General features: G+C 38.6%; 2 protein-coding genes and 1 long non-coding RNA gene across 6 annotated transcripts; 1 reads left to right on the forward strand and 2 right to left on the reverse strand.

Moving 5' to 3' along the window:
* Positions 1-137: 137 nt before the first annotated feature.
* rhbdd2 (rhomboid domain containing 2) lies at positions 138-1,820 on the reverse strand. Of its 2 annotated transcripts, none has more exons than XM_077606329.1 (2): positions 1,640-1,820; positions 138-1,182 (listed from the first exon to the last, which is right to left on the reverse strand). In XM_077606329.1, the coding sequence occupies exons 1-2, from the start codon at positions 1,644-1,646 to the stop codon at positions 203-205; spliced, it is 987 nt and encodes a 328-aa protein (XP_077462455.1). In that variant the 5' UTR covers positions 1,647-1,820; the 3' UTR covers positions 138-202. The 2 variants fall into 2 exon arrangements, with proteins under 2 accessions (XP_077462455.1, XP_077462456.1); XM_077606330.1 differs by lacking the exon at positions 1,640-1,820 and adding an exon at positions 1,269-1,596.
* Positions 1,821-4,174: 2,354 nt separating this feature from the next.
* LOC144077468 (uncharacterized) lies at positions 4,175-15,773 on the reverse strand. 3 transcript variants are annotated; one of them, XR_013301018.1, is made up of 9 exons: positions 15,723-15,773; positions 8,733-8,822; positions 6,541-6,696; positions 6,274-6,359; positions 4,975-5,058; positions 4,793-4,909; positions 4,612-4,728; positions 4,430-4,546; positions 4,175-4,369 (listed from the first exon to the last, which is right to left on the reverse strand). It is a non-coding gene; the product is annotated as an uncharacterized LOC144077468 (long non-coding RNA). The 3 variants fall into 3 exon arrangements; XR_013301019.1 differs by lacking the exons at positions 4,975-5,058; positions 8,733-8,822; positions 15,723-15,773 and having other exon boundaries at positions 6,541-6,692; XR_013301020.1 differs by lacking the exons at positions 4,430-4,546; positions 8,733-8,822; positions 15,723-15,773 and having other exon boundaries at positions 6,541-6,692.
* LOC144077467 (cysteine-rich hydrophobic domain-containing protein 2) lies at positions 9,253-13,975 on the forward strand. Its single transcript, XM_077605241.1, has 6 exons — positions 9,253-9,627; positions 10,423-10,477; positions 10,561-10,716; positions 10,801-10,857; positions 10,927-10,986; positions 11,246-13,975. Exons 1-6 carry the CDS (start codon positions 9,494-9,496, stop codon positions 11,294-11,296), a joined length of 513 nt encoding a protein of 170 aa, XP_077461367.1. The 5' UTR covers positions 9,253-9,493; the 3' UTR covers positions 11,297-13,975.
* Positions 15,774-16,035: the final 262 nt, after the last annotated feature.

The following is a 16,035-nucleotide window of genomic DNA, read 5'->3' on the forward strand; positions in this document are numbered from 1 at the left end:
CCACGTATAATCAGAATATTACACACACAACCTCAACTCAACTTATTGTTTGGCATATTTGACCATGTTTAAGTATAACACATCAGGAAAAAAAATCCAGAGGAAGAGGTGGTTTATAGCCTCTCTACATATTATGTTTTCAAAAGGTATTTTTAATATGCAAAAGACATTTATTTTACACTGTACAGAAGAAAAAAGACAATTATAGATGTCCATGACTGTGAGCATGATGGTTGTGTGCGCAGCTGTGTCCATGACCTGTCCCACTGATGCCCGGGGCTAAGAGTTGATGATTAGTTGGGGCTGTCGATCCGGACACTGCAGTGGTATGGTTCAACCAAGCTTCATGCATCTTGGCTGAAGCACTCACCGCCACATTGGCGCTTGACGCTGGCGCATAGGCTTGCACTGGGTAGGATCCAGGTGTTGGGTTTATTTGAGGGAGGAGTGTTTTCCTTCTGTCCTCTGTGGAAGCAGGGACAAACAGCACCAGGCCGATGCTCTTCAGCAGTCGGAATGGCGGCGTCTTCTCCACAAGTCCGGCCCTGGTCTCTGAGATGTCCACCAAGGAGAACCATCCTCTCCCGTGCGCCCATCCGACTAAGGTGGAGATGATGCTGCAGGGGAGCACCGCGTGAGGAATGAAGATGCTGGTGATGAGGACAAAAAGCCACGGAAGCACCATGGTCGGGAAACGGACCCCACAGAGGAATCCCTTGGTCATCTTGGTATGTGTGGTGGTGAGGGTCACACAAGCGAGGGCTAAAGGTACCAACCCCTCTACACTTGCATTGCTCTCCTGCAGGAGATCCACGAAGGCATATAACAAACCTGTGAGGGTGGACATCAGAATGCACGCAACCAGGAATCGAACCGTGCCAAATCCTTTCTCCAAACTACCACTGAGGAACAGCATGGTGCAGAGGCTGAGGAGTAGGTGAGTGGGGGTTCTGTGGTAGAAAGAGTACGTGAAGAGTGTGTGCACGTGACCTTTCACGAAAATATTGGCCCCAACACTGAGGCTCTCCTGAGAGACGTCCAAGTAGGTGTGGAGACCAAATACTGCACACGACGTGAGGGTGATGAGGAACATCCCGCTTGTAACGACAGGAAGCATATCTCTGATCACTTTTACCAACGTCCTTATCTGTCCCGTGCTCATTATTTTTTGTTCGTGGAATTCTTAACCGAAGAAAACAGAAATGTAGTTAGATCAACAAATGGGATGACAATTAGTGCTGAACCCCGGAAGTAAAAGTATTGCTTACCGATCGTCACGGTTTATTGCACAACTAAATACTTGTATATTAATTACAAAAAATATATATCAAGGAAAAGAAAAGAAAAAAAACAGGATGACTATTATAAATATAATTTCACCTCTCGGTATTTTCCAGTGGCTTTGTTTGTCCACGGTGGAAGTTCCGGTAACACTTTTCAAAATAAAGTATACGAAAGATCTAATGGTGAATTCACCCACTTTAACACTAGGAAAATATAAATAAATAAAAGCTTGACTATACGTGGTCATTTTTGAACAAACATAAGACTTACTATAAACGGTCTATAATTCTAACAAAAAAATAGGCTTACTATACATTCCTCTTCTATACACTATTTTTTAACAAAACAGCCTTACCATACATCACAGAAGTATTCTTTGTGTGTCAAATTTTAAACTTTTAATGGAGTCAGATGGCTTGGAATAATGGTGAGTTGATGTAAAATACTAAGTCAAATATTATTCAATATTTGGTGAAATTGGCTTACTATTACGTTCTGTTTTATAGCATCAAGGCCACAATGAGTTGGGAGGACAAACCACCTCTTGGAGTGCGGTAATCAAGCCACCATCTTTTCCGCTTTAAATGTGTGTGGGGGGGGGAACAATATGGGAGTGGTTACGCCTATTGCCGAAGCAGCTGAGTTAATAAAGCGCATGCGCAATAAGCGTTCCTTTTGGAAGGCCTTCCTATGCTAACGTCGATGAGCACGGCAACGAGGTAAGGAGAAGAGCAATTCACTGGCCTAAATCCGTTTTTATCACGCTATCGGGAGACTTTTCAGCAAACAATTGAGCCCAGAATGCCAACAAATCTCTTAGTTTAATGCCAGGTTTAACAAACCGTCGACAATTTAAGTTTGGGCTTTGTGCTGTATGTTACTAGTTAGCATTAGCGTTAGCGTCACGATTTGACCTAAAAACTATGTTATCCGTTTTCTCTCCATTATTGAGTCGTGTAACAAGACTTTAAATTTAACCAAACAACGCCGAGACATCAACCGACAGTTTGCTGGGTAAATGCTCACTCTAGTTAGTTAGTTCCTGTTGTGTTGCAAGTAATGATAGTTTTCATTGTGAGTGCTAAACACCCGTTGCCGATTTGTAATGGTTCTGTTTTTACAAAAAAAATCACTTATACAAAACTGTTGAGCCAACTTTCTCCTCGCTGTTAACGTCAGTCTGTATATTAAATCGCCGTATACAAAACTATTAAACCAACTTTCTCCTAGCTCACTGGTGACAAAGCGGCGGCCCGACAAAGTAAATCATGAGTGCCGACTTTCTGTTAGGATCAAATTAAGATTATACATGTATATTATATTTCCTCATTTTCCCCTTTTTAATCAATAATTGTAACTTTAATCCATTTTTTTCCTTTTTGTGTTTTTAGTTCAAAAAGCATTTAGTAAAATCTAAAAATAAATATATTTAAAAAATTCTGTTTTCCACGCTAATATTGAACATAGTCCCAAAAATATTTTATTTCCATTTGAAATGCAAAACAATTATTAGAAGATATTTCCCTCATTTTTTTAGATCTATAAAAACAGAATATTTAGGGATTTTGATAGTTTTTTTAATCCAATTTAAATAGAAAAAAATAACCAAATATTATTTCAAAAATGGCCCAACGTGAAATCGAGTTGACGTTATTGCGACCCGCGAACCAACCCGATTTTGACACCCTTGTCCTAGCTGTTAACGTCAGTCTGTATATTTAATCGCCTTGTCTGGAAAAGGAAAAATAGCACTTGGCACTCGCTAACTAATTTTCATTCTTTATTTTGATCGTTTATTAAATTTCTTGTAAGATTTCTCTCCCGTAATTGTTTGGCAACCCCCAAATACCTTGGTTAAATAAAGTTTTCCCTGTTTAGCATCAAGATAAAACTACTCCCCCATCTGTTGAATCTCCAGGCTCTATATATGCTAACTTATGCTTTTTTGTGTGCAAGTTTTCCCTGTTTAGCACCAAGATGCAGCTCTTCAAGCATGCCTAGAGCACTCTGGGCCAGATCAAGGAATAATTATTATTTTCAACGTGTTCATTCCCCCAGCATTTTTTTTTTAAATTTTATTTTCTAAGTGTATATATCCCATTTTTTTCTAATTTTATTTTCCAAGTGTTTATTCTCCCAGAATTTTTTTTAATTTTATTTTCTAAGTGTATATACCCCATTGTTTTCCTAATTTTATCTTCTAAGTGTTTTCCCTTTTTTTTTGTTTTTATTCCCCCTGCATTTTTTTCTAATTTTATTTTCCAAGTGTTTATTCCCCCCCCATTTTATTTTCAAAGTGTTCATTCCCCCAGCATTTTTTTTTTAAATTTTATTTTCTAAGTGTATATATCCCATTTTTTTCTAATTTTATTTTCCAAGTGTTTATTCCCCCCCCATTTTATTTTCAAAGTGTTCATTCCCCCAGCATTTTTTTTTTAAATTTTATTTTCTAAGTGTATATACCCCATTGTTTTCCTAATTTTATCTTCTAAGTGTTTTCCCTTTGTTTTTATTCCCCCAGCATTTTTTTTAAATTTTATTTTCTAAGTGTATATATCCCATTTTTTTCTAATTTTATTTTTCAAGTGTTTATTCCCCCCCATTTTATTTTCAAAGTGTTTATTCCCCCAGCATTTTTTTAATTTTATTTTCTAAGTGTATATACTCCATTGTTTTCCTAATTTTATTTTCCAAGTGTTTATTCCCCCAGAATTTTTTTTAATTTTATTTTCTAAGTGTATATACCCCATTGTTTTCCTAATTTTATTTTCTCAACACTTCAATGTAATGCCAACTAAGTATGCTAAAGTTGAAATGTTTACCTGTAAATAAAATGTTTTAACTTGTATTGTTACTTGCATTTTTTGTTAGATAAAGACGAACACATGTATACATTGAAAAACTTTTATTTTGAAAGAGTTTGGAGATAGGTTCTGGCATAACACCCATATACTTTGCAAGATCTTTTATTTTGAAAAAACTCATAGATTGGTTCGCCCAGGCCCTCCAGCATTTTGAAAAATCAGGGTTGCCTTCATCCATTTTCAAATGGACAAAGACACTCCCCTTGGCACCAGGTGGAATACTGGAAAAAAAAGGGGGTCAAGGCACAAAGTTAAGTAAAAAACCATTCGCAAGGTCTTACCTTTTATTTTGAAAAAGTTTGGAGATAGGTTCTGGCGTAACCCCCAGCACCGAGAAATGAGGGGGTGCGTCAGCCTATCTGTACATAAGCAGGAAACCTTGTCCCCCTTGTGGAATTCTGGAAAACAAAAAAAAAGGGGTCATGGCACAAAGTTAAGTAAAAAACCATTTGCAAGGTCTTACCTTTTATTTTGAAAAAGTTTGGAGATAGGTTCTGGCGTAACCCCCAGCACCGAGAAATGAGGGGGTGCGTCAGCCTATCTGTACATAGGCAGGAAACCTTGTCCCCCTTGTGGAATTCTGGAAAACAAAAAAAAGGGGTCATGGCACAAAGTTAAGTAAAAAACCATTCGCAAGGTCTTACCTTTTATTTTGAAAAAGTTTGGAGATAGGTTCTGGCGTAACCCCCAGCACCGAGAAATGAGGGGGTGCGTCAGCCTATCTGTACATAGGCAGGAAACCTTGTCCCCCTTGTGGAATTCTGGAAAACAAAAAAAAAGGGGTCATGGCACAAAGTTAAGTAAAAAACCATTCGCAAGGTCTTACCTTTTATTTTGAAAGAGCTAGGTTCTGGCGTAACACCGAGAAATGAGGGGGAGCGTCAGCCTATCTGTACTTAGGCGTGGAACTCTGGAAAACAAAAAGGGGTCAAGGCACAATAGATTAAGTTACATAAAAAAGAAATACAGACTAGGGCCTAATTAAGTCAAATTTAACTAAAAAACTCCTACATTTAGCTTTTTTCTATAAAACATTAAAAGGGTAGCCATTATTCAGACACTGCAAAAGAAGGCAATATTAGACATGCTCCTGATGGTCTAGTTTTCTTTTTGTCTGCTGCAGAGAAAAAAAATGATCTGATTCTTTAAAGGCCACTATCCAGTCTATTTTTCATGTTTTCCTCCACAAACAAATAATCAGGATCTTGATGTGGTGGGAAATATAGAAAACACACTGGACAGGGGCCCACAAGGTACAAATTACATGAAAATAAATCCTACTTCTGCCTTGAGGTTTTCAGTCAATTATTTCAAATCCATTCATTCTTAAAAAATAAATATCCAAAACACTTTTGTTTTTCTCTTATGCCAAGGAAAAATGACACCTGCACTATTGTTGAATAAATGTCTCACTTAGGTTTTGTCAAAACCACATTTAAAACTAAAAATGAAACGGTCCAAGCGGTGAGGTCTTTAAGTTAACGGGGTAAAAGTATATTATCTATTTGAGTGCACAGTTCCACTACATGGCAGAATTTTTTGTACCAATTACCATACGCAGTTATCTGGGAATGGTGACAAAGCCTATGTTCGATTGTTATTTGTAAGTTAAGAAAGATGTGAAATTCACAAGCGGAAGCTACTCCTACACTTGCCACTATAGTTTTTTTTTTTTAAATTAAATTCAATAGGGATAACCCTACTTTACAGTTTATTTATCACAGCCATGTCTGGTCTACATTAACCGCGATAATCGAGGGATTACTGTTTATTCCTTCCACGTCCACTAATGGCGTGTGGGTGACTTATCCACAGGTTTTTGCTATTAATAAAACACCAAGCTAGTTAGTGTTTTCATTCAAAAGTTGAATGTATCGTGATGAAAAACCATACCGGTCAACCTCTGCCGATAACTGCCCTTATAAATGATTATGATTCCCCTTACAAACACCGTACGACTCGTACGGTGTTTGTAAGGGGAATCATAATCATTTATAAGGGCAGTTATCGGCAGAGGTTGACAGGTATGAAAAACGAACCAATTGCGCAAAGCCTTGAATACTGAACGCTGACGTTTAAATATTACACGGATAGAGAAAATCGGAACCATTTAAAAATGACTCACTTTGTTATGGCGTCGACAAGATGCCCCTTTCTGGTCGTTTTGGCCACATTCTTGATGTTTCCCAGCAGTCTGTGCTCGTTGAGGGACTGAAACACAATGGAATGATTTCTTTTTAAACAAAGAGCGATCGGTAACGCAATGTAGCCAATTTGTTTGCAAACATTTTGCTGTCTGCACACACATGGGGCTACATCACGTCAACGAATCATGCTCTTATCACTCTTAAGACGAGAACTGGGGCTTCGAAATCCCCAAATGACAACGTACCGAATGTGCTGCATCGTCCTGTGAGAAGTTTGTCAGGCTTTCTTCGGCAAATCGTCACTTTTGAGCTGCTCTGCAGTGCACGCCCGTGTTGCCTCCTGGCTCATCAGCCATTTTGGGGTTTGACGTCGGCAATTTGAACTGTGACCTCGGCCACGCCTATTAAGAATAGACACACACAAAATATAAATTGTTTTCATAATAACGTGCGTTAGTCAGTGTGTGGGGGGCTGTAAATGCTTTTTGGTTGGACTTTAATACTTTAAAAAAATACTACATTGTTTTCATAATAACATGCATTAGTCAGTGGGTGGGGCGGGGGCGGGGCTGCAAATACGTGTTGATTGGGCATTCATACTTAAAAAAAACATTGTTTTCATCATAACGTGCATTAGTTAGTGGGGGGAGCTGTAAATATTTTTTGGCTGGGCTTTAATCCTTTAACATACAGTATTGCACATTATGAACATTGTGATGACATGCACTTTAGTGTTTGTTTTTTTTACTTCTAGACATTTAAACAGTGGCAGTGCATTTTTTTGCCGTTTCACGTATGGACGTATATGGACGTATCAACGTTCATCGCTGTCTTTTTACCGGGGAAATGATAATCCGGGCCCGGTTCTGATGTCTTGAAAGCTCCAGTATTTGTATTTAATCAATAAATGCTGTTTTCGGCTGGATTTTACCCCATTTTCGGGCAATGTTTGCCCATACGCCATTGACGTTCATTGCTGTCTTTTCCCGGGAAACTCACCCCCGGCCCGGTTATAATGTCTGAAAAGCTCCAGTATTTTTATTTAATCATGAAATGCTGCTAGGAAGTGGATTTTACCCAATTTTTGTGCAGATTTATTGATTATTTTTATGTGTCGCAGCTGTAGCTGCAGTAGAGGTTTTATAGCCATAAAATAGTTTTTGAGGGTTGGATTGATACGTTGAAGGCGCTACGAGAAAATGCACGGACCGCCACTGCATACTAGCAAAGTGAGAGGCCAGACCCCTAAGGTAAGAAGAACTTATTTAATATTGGCTTAAATGTAGATTTTAGAGCAGTAATTTTTCTCTTGGTACAAATCCATCTTAATCTTTTTCTTTAGATTTTTCATAAATATCCCACCATATCTTCAAGTGTTTTTTTTTCTTTTAATTGTTCAGTTCCCCACTCCATCTTTTTTCCTATAAATTTTTCTAAGGGTGTAAAAATGTTACTAAATTACTAACCGTCTTATCATTTTATGTCTGCAGGTGGAGAAAAGACTGGTCACACCAATCAACACTTTACTGTGATGCCAACTCATAAGTGTGCTATAGTTAAGTGTTTTCCTGTTAATAAAAAGTTTTAACTTGCATTCTTTTGCTGTGAAGAATAAGTCATGTATACAATTCAAGAACCTTTATTTTTTGAAAAAAAGGGGCTTTCAAGATAGGTTCCTGTAGGCCCTCCAGCATTTATAAATGGAGCAGTGCGATGAAAAATCCTCCTTGGTGCTGGGAGGAAAAAAAAATCAGACTGAGGACTAAATAAGTCAAAAAAATAATTACCAGGTTAGCCGTTTCCTATCAAAAACAATAGAATATGTACCAGGAAGGCACTTCTACTCAAGTGCCATCTCTCATTTCCCCACAGGCCTTCATCCCACTGCAAAAGGCAAGCAACATTAAAAGAAATATTTGCTTTTTCTTTTTGGCAGAGGGACTCAAAAATAATCTGTCTCTATAACAGGGAACCAAGTCAACGCTAAAGGAAGGGTGACATGGTGAATGGCAGTCTTGGACACCAACATCCCCTCACTGGTCCTTGTTGTGATAGAGCAGAGGTCTCCAACTTTGGTCCTCGAGGGCCCATATCCAGTCTGTTTTCCAACACACCAAAATCAAATGATCATTATCAAGCTCCTGGACAGCTTGCGGATGAGTGTATCATTTGATTCAGATGTGGTGGAAGATATGGAAAACATACTGGACAGGGGCCCTCGAGGGCCAGAGTTGGAGAACCCTGCTCTATAACAACAAGTACCAGTTAGCGGATGTTGGTGTCCAAGACTGCCATTCACTGTGTCACCCTTCCTTTAGTGTTGATTTGGTAAACTTGGGTGGACCCTGAAGAGAAGCAAGATACAAAATGAGTAGGTTTAGTACACATGACATGAAAAGAAGAAATAAATAAATAACCTGAAACACTTGGGTCTTACCTCATCCACAACTTCTGCCTTGACTTCTTTGGTCTTCTCATCGATTTTGACAGCTTTCACCTCCTCCACTGTCTCCATGGCTTTAAACATCTACAAAACACCACAGCGTGGTGCCTATACTACATCATTATTTTTTAAGAAAAAAGCCTTACTATACAAGGTCAATTTTACCTTTAAAAATGCGTTACTATACATAGTAATTTTTAGAGAAAAAATGCCTTACTATACATCGTAATTTTTTAAGGAAAATGCCTTACTATAAATGGTCTTTTTTTTTAAAAAAAGCCTTACTATAGTATACAGGGTCATTTTTTTACAAAAAAAACCTTACTATACATGGTAATTTTTTAAGCCTTACTAAACATGGTCATTTTTAAAGAAACCTACCTATTATAATGAGGAAAAAAAGCCTTATTGTACATTGTGTTTTTAAGGGGGGAAAAACATACTATGCATGGTGATTTCTTAACAAAGGAAATTAGAGTTAGGAGTTCGCGCAATAAAAAAGTGGAAGTGTGTGTGTTGCTCTTCCGGTGTCGTAGAGCGACTGCAGCGGATGTTGATATTTTGTTTCTGAGCCCGAAGCCTGAAGAGATGTGAACTCTCGTCTCCGGGACTACTCGCTTTAGTTGTTTACCTCGCCTTTTCCCCGATTCCCCCTTTTGCAGGGGTCCCCAATTCTCGCCGATCCCAGCGGCATTGCGTCCGTCCCGGCTTTCTGACCGGGAAACGCGGTGCTCCGACTCGGGGCAGTGCGTGCGATGATGGAGGACTTTGACGAGATCTACGAGGAAGAGGAGGAGGAAGAGGAAGACGAGGACAGGGCCGCTGAGGAGCAACTCCTCAAGTACGCACCGGATCCGGTGGTGGTGCGAGGCTCCGGGCACGTCACGGTGTAAGTGGCCGATGTCGGGGAGGGGGAGATCGGATGTTGTCGCGTGACGACGTGCGTGCGGGGGGGTGCTAGCTGGGTGCTAACTTGATTAGCATCCTCCTGTGGCTTAGCCTGTTAGCTCATCTGTAAGGCGATGGCTAACAATGAGAGAATAAGCGGCGCCGCCTCCAAAATGATCGTTTTTAATTATACGCACCAACGTAAATGTCTGCTTATTCTTTGTTTAAACGAGTGTCAAGCTGTTATTATGGTCCGATCTCGACTTTGTGGCACACTTCTAAGATCAGACAACAGCACAGTTAGTTTTCAATAAAGCTATGTGAGTGTGATTATAGTCTATTTAATCTCTCTTAGTCTGGTTTTACATTTCGTCGATCTCTTGGTGTTAAAAATAATTTTTATGTAATTTGATTGTTGAATGCTTTCTTGAAATAGAAATTCCACAGGAAGTGTCTATGTTGACTCATTTATTATTATAGGCGATTAACAAAATAAATGTCATTTAAATAATGGTTTGTGGGATTTAATTTTCAATGAGACAGCCAAACTAGTCTGTCCATTTGTTGTCATTAAAACTTGGGGTAAGTACAGCATTTAATTTCATTCATTTTCCATACCACTTATCCTCAAGGGTTGCGGGGGTGCTGGAGCTAATCCCAGCCAACTGTGAGCAGTAGGCGAGAACACCCTGAATTGGTTTCCAGCCAATCGCAGGGCAATATTTAATTTATTTTTTTATACACGTAAAAAAGTTTACTACATTTGCCTAATATGTTGACATGCTTTTTTTAACAGGTTTGGACTTAGCAACAAATTTGAATCTGAATTTCCTTCAGCACTTACAGGAAAGGTGTGTGTCTATCAGACTTCATATTTTACTTGTCACAATAGAATTGATTTTATTTTTTATTTTTTTTACCATTCCTGGTTCAGGTCGCACCTGAGGAATTTAAAGCAAGCATCAACCGAGTGAACAGCTGTCTGAGGAAGACGCTACCGGTCAACGTGCGCTGGCTCTTGTGCGGGTGCCTTTGCTGCTGCTGCACACTCGGCTTCAGTTTGTGGCCTGTCATTTGTCTCAGCAAGCGGGTACTACATGCGTACCACCACGACTGCCTCTCCAATTTTACACCCGCATCCCTCACACACACTTTTTCCATTTTTATCTTCCAGACAAGAAGATCGATAGAGAAACTTCTGGAGTGGGAGAACAACAGACTCTACCACAAGGTATGCTCTATTTTCCACTCTTTTTCTTATAGATTAAAAATATTGATTCATTTTGTTATTTATTTGCAGCTTTGTTTGCATTGGAGATTGAACAAAAGAAAGTGCGAATCCAACAACATGATGGAATATGTAAGTTATAATTTTTGATGACATATAAAGCAGAACACTGGCTTTGATGCTCGTCTTTTTTTCCATCTTCACGACAATTTTTAATTTCTCAACTGTTGTTTTTTTATTCTATAGAACAGCCAAAACAATTTTTTGACATGACTCACCAGATAGGGAGTTGTGATTCAAGTAGAATTAAAATCTGAAATGGTCAATCTCTGCGCATACCATCTCAACACACAATACTGCAAAATGACTTCCTCTCATTCGTCACCGACAGGTAATCCTAATAGAGTTCCTACCGAAGATCCCCATCTTCAGACCCGACTAGCCCATCGGATCTTAACGTCTGTCATCGTCCGAGCTGCCGACGAACTTCCCTCTTTAAATCACTCGGAAATGCTTTGTTTACAGGGCAAAATGGCCCTCAGTTTTCTTCTTGGACGACTTCTCACACTGTGGTCTCCTTCTTTACAACTTTTGGTTTACAAGCCCTAATGAGTGATTTCTGGGGAGCCGGTCAGATTCCGTCGGATGCGGACCGGTCGGCGTTGATGTGGATTATCAGACTAAAGCAGGAGACTGGACTCCAAGTGGAGATAGTTTCCTGAGGCGGCCACGGGACTCCCGTTAGAGGTTCGGCTGCCGTCCACCCACTAAATACACCCCAGTGCTTTTGAAAGAGGACAGGTTAACACAGCGTGCGGAACATCAAATGTGTAGCAGAAACATCCTTATCACTGTGGCGTTACTGCGTATTGCCCAAATCCGGAGTCAGCCACACACTCTGGGACAACAAATGTCCTACCCAGAGTTACCATGGCAACAAGGAGTAATAGTGATGTTCAATTGACTGTGTTTTTTTGTGGTTGTTGCTATTTTAGTGACAGCAACAGTGTGGGGAAAAACCTTTGTGACATCACATCAAATCGTGTAATTTTTTTTTAAAGGAAGGCAGCCTCCTGTCCTCTTTTGCCAAATACATCCTTGTCTGTTTTTTTCCCTTTCATTTATGTGTGAGATGTTGGCAGTAGATTGGAACCTCCAAAGTTGGACAGTTTTCAGTTATATGCTTAGCGTTTATATGGGTAAAAAGACAAGTTAACTGGAAAAATAAATCCCCAAATAAAAGTTTAACTACCCATCCTTATTACACAATTTAGCCTTACTGGTAAAATACATGTTACTTGGCCTAGTTGGTAGGCATGTGTCACAAATATGATTTTAGCCTATTCATAGATTTACCTTAATCTCATGAAAATAATGCAAACTACTCATAAGCCTACTAAAACCTTATGTTGTCTATTTTTTTTAAATTCTGGGACATCGTGATCATGAATTGAGATCCTAGTGGATGTTTCTCAGTGTTTTTGTGTTCTTGTTTTTTCAAAATGTTCAATATTGGTTTCAGAAATGTTGATATTAGACTGAAGATTTAAACCTTACTGGATATCAAGTAAATGCCCAAATGGCTTTCCATATTTCTTGTCAAATTAACGCCATCAACGGCAACTCAGAAGGGAATTGGAAAAACATATTTAACTCCAACTTTCCTAAAATAAAACCCAACTTTGGAGTTTCCACTGCTTTATATGTTTGGTTGTGTACCCTATAAAAGCACACCTTTTTTAATGTGATTAAAACATGTGTTTGTTACTTTCAACCCTTGTGGAAGTTAACAAAAGTGTGGCCCAAGTGAGAAAATCTTTTTTTTTGGAGGGGCCGGTGATTTAAAATATCTAAACCCAATAGCAAGCTTCTTTGTAGTTTACAAAGAAGTGTAGACACCCACGTCTGTCATAAAATGACTTCTCATTGTATTTCATCACATTTTGAAAACACCCCACATTTAAAAAATCACGCTATTACCATTAAATGTTCAAAAGTTCTTGTTTAAACATATTTTGTGACGAGGTACAACCTATGATTTTGATGAGATCTGTAACAAGGGATGCGCATTCGACTACAATTGCCTTCAAATTGCCTAGCAAAAAAAAAAGTATCTCATATTAATCTGAATGTTGAAAACTCCAACCTTTCATTCCAGTGTTAAATTGAGCTGCACGTGGGAATTGTCGTCCAATCTCATTTGTACTGTACTTTCGGGATCCAAGTTGACTCCAGGGTGTCCCTGCTGGTTGCGGTCGAGTAGTGCCCTTCCTTTGGCACCAACACAATTAATCAAACTCGTAATTCCGAACAGTGAAGACAGTTTTTAACCAATTCATTCTTCATTGATGCCCATCCCTACTCGGAACTAAGCGGCACTCAGGGGATTATCATCAACTAAAATGTAGCACAGTCAGGGTATTCTCTAAGGTTATATACCACAGTACTTGAATATTTGTTTTCTAGTTTATTGCCCCCAACCTTCCCCTTCCAGCTATTACTCTTTGATGAAATAAGTTACCACTTAAAACCCTGTTGTGTTGTTTTATACTTTATGTACCCCACATTGCTATTCATCACATGCTCAAATCATGTCTAGTTTAGAAGGTTTGAAGAAAGTGGCATAATATTCTTAAACGCAGTGTTATATATTAAGGAAATGTTCACCATTTTCATGTTATAAGAAGAAATATTTAGAGAAGTTCCCATGCTGACAATTTGAGTGATATGCCGTATTTTTCCAGCACTTGTGACTCCTAAAAAAAAGTCGAGACAGGGCTGTCAATCAAAGTTGTAATTATGCTTTCCCTCAGAGAGTCAATATGCCAATTAAGCCAGTTTTATTTTTAGTCCAGGGAATTTTGGTACATATTTTATCAAGAACCGTCACATAGATGCAGCTGGGAATGCTTGTGATTTGTCTCTTTAATACTGTACGTTTAGAGGACCGGACATGACGTGTAAAAAATAAAAAGTACATTCTTGACACTGTCACTTTCAGCAAAACCCATTTTAATTCCAGTTTAAATGTGGCTTGTATGCCATCACTAGGTCAAGACTTAACTATGTATGGGACTGTAATATTTTTGTTCTCTATAAATAAAAACGTGAGGCTCCAATATGCAGATATTTGTGCAGCGTGACCACATATGGCGATGTAGTATGCAATTGTTCTGTTGATCTCAGACTGTGAATTTCAAACCTGCACAGACCTTTCCTATAATTTTGTGTGTACACGAGCGTGCACGTGTTTTTTTTTTTTTTTTTGGGGGGGGGGGGGTGTATATAATGTGTGCCCCATATGCAGGTGTGTGTGTAGGGTAATAAACTATTAAGAAACTAAACCCTCATAACCCGAGTTTGAATAATAAGTGTGCTTAACTGAGACCTCATTGTGCACTAACATAATCTCATGAAATGAAGTGTTTTGCTTTAAAAAAAATATTTATTACAACAACAAAAAATCATTAACTCAAAATGTTAACCCTTTCAGGAAGTCACTAGTCACTACAGAGGACAGCGATTCAAAAGTTGGCACTGTAGACCTTTAAAAATTTATAGAGCTAGTGATTACTTTTAGTCATTTAATTCATTTTTTGGGGTAGTGGGGTCATTAAAAAAATTAAATATTAAAAAGCAAAATATTATAATTTTCTCCCATTACAAATGGATTGGACAGCTATCATCGTCAATGGAGCCAATGAGTTAAATGTAAGGGATATAAAAATAATCATTATAATAATAATCAGTGCGTGATATGACTAAGCTGTTTCACAAAATTGTGCACAGTTCTAAAGAAACAAAAAAATATTGCAGTATATATAGATGAGAGATTAATACAAGGGAAAATTAATTTTTAACTTTTCTTTTACCTTGAAGAGGGGAATGACATTTTATTACGGTGTTGATGATGATACTTTATGGTTGTGAGGTGGTGAAGGGTTCATTCAAAACAGGGTTTGCACAGGATCTTATTTATATTAATTAAAAGCAGAAGGGCCCGGCTTTGCCGATCCCACCTGCTTATTTAGAACCAAAAGACAATTGTTGCGCTATAAAAAAAATGGGTTAGATCAGGGGTCGGGAACCTTTTTGAAAGAGAGAGCCATAAACAATTCCTATTTTCAAATATTATTCCTTGAGAGCCATAATGACAATTTAAAAGCCAAAACACATGAAAAATTTGCACTTTTTTTTGTCATTTTACAACTTTTAAAGTACAAAAAGTCTCTTAATTATTTTGACAACATTGTTAAGATGTTGCTAATCAATGAATGTCAATGAGTTCAATGAGTATCAATGAAAGAATGAATGCAGAAGACTAATGAAAAAAAAAATCAATGCCTCAGTGCCGATGTGACGTTCCTATTGGTGCGTTCGGGACTCTTTTCTCTCACCACCGGTTTCTATATTTTAGCTCAGAGCCATATGCACCCATCAAAAGAGCCACATGTGGCTCCCGAGCCATAGGTTCCCTACCCCTGGGTTAGATGATAAAGGAAAATTTCAGTTACACGCATAGCACAGTTCATGCAACTAACTTCAAGCGGAAATGTGCACTGAAGAAGGTATGGATTTTTCGAATCTGCAGAGTGTAATTCTTAAAACTACCACAAGAGAGCAGTAAGTTAACAAATTTCTGGTCAGGCATACTCATCGATAATCCTTGCAAATGCTCAAAGCCAGTTTACACACTTAGAGAAGGTAAAGAAATTCAATCACTCCTCTCTGGCCACCATAAAAAAATAAACTCTACGATGCACGGTTTGGACAAACGTAGCACGAGAATGTTAACATAAAACATCCACCCATCCATAAATCACGCTTTATCTATTCTATATTCCTTCTAACGTGGAAATGCATCCTACCTTACAACTAAATTGGGTGAGCGCGGCCATCAGCATCGTGTCTCGCCGAGTCTTCCCGTAACGACAGGGGGAAAACGTGTCACGGGGGGCACTTGGAAAATCGCTGGCGGAAATTCTTCCGAAAATGACGTTTGTAAATGACGTAAGAAGGTTTCTTACGTTACGACCAATCAGCCACGCGGTGCGTTTAGGGCACATCATGTAAAAACAACGATTCATACATCAACTCTGCTTTCAGCTTTAACAAATAAAATATTGAGTTTACACACTTCGAGAATGTGAATAAATTCAACTACTTGTCTATTAGGATCCG

Source organism: Stigmatopora argus, chromosome 7 (genome assembly GCF_051989625.1).
Source record: "Stigmatopora argus isolate UIUO_Sarg chromosome 7, RoL_Sarg_1.0, whole genome shotgun sequence".
Classification (NCBI taxonomy): Eukaryota; Metazoa; Chordata; class Actinopteri; order Syngnathiformes; family Syngnathidae; genus Stigmatopora; species Stigmatopora argus.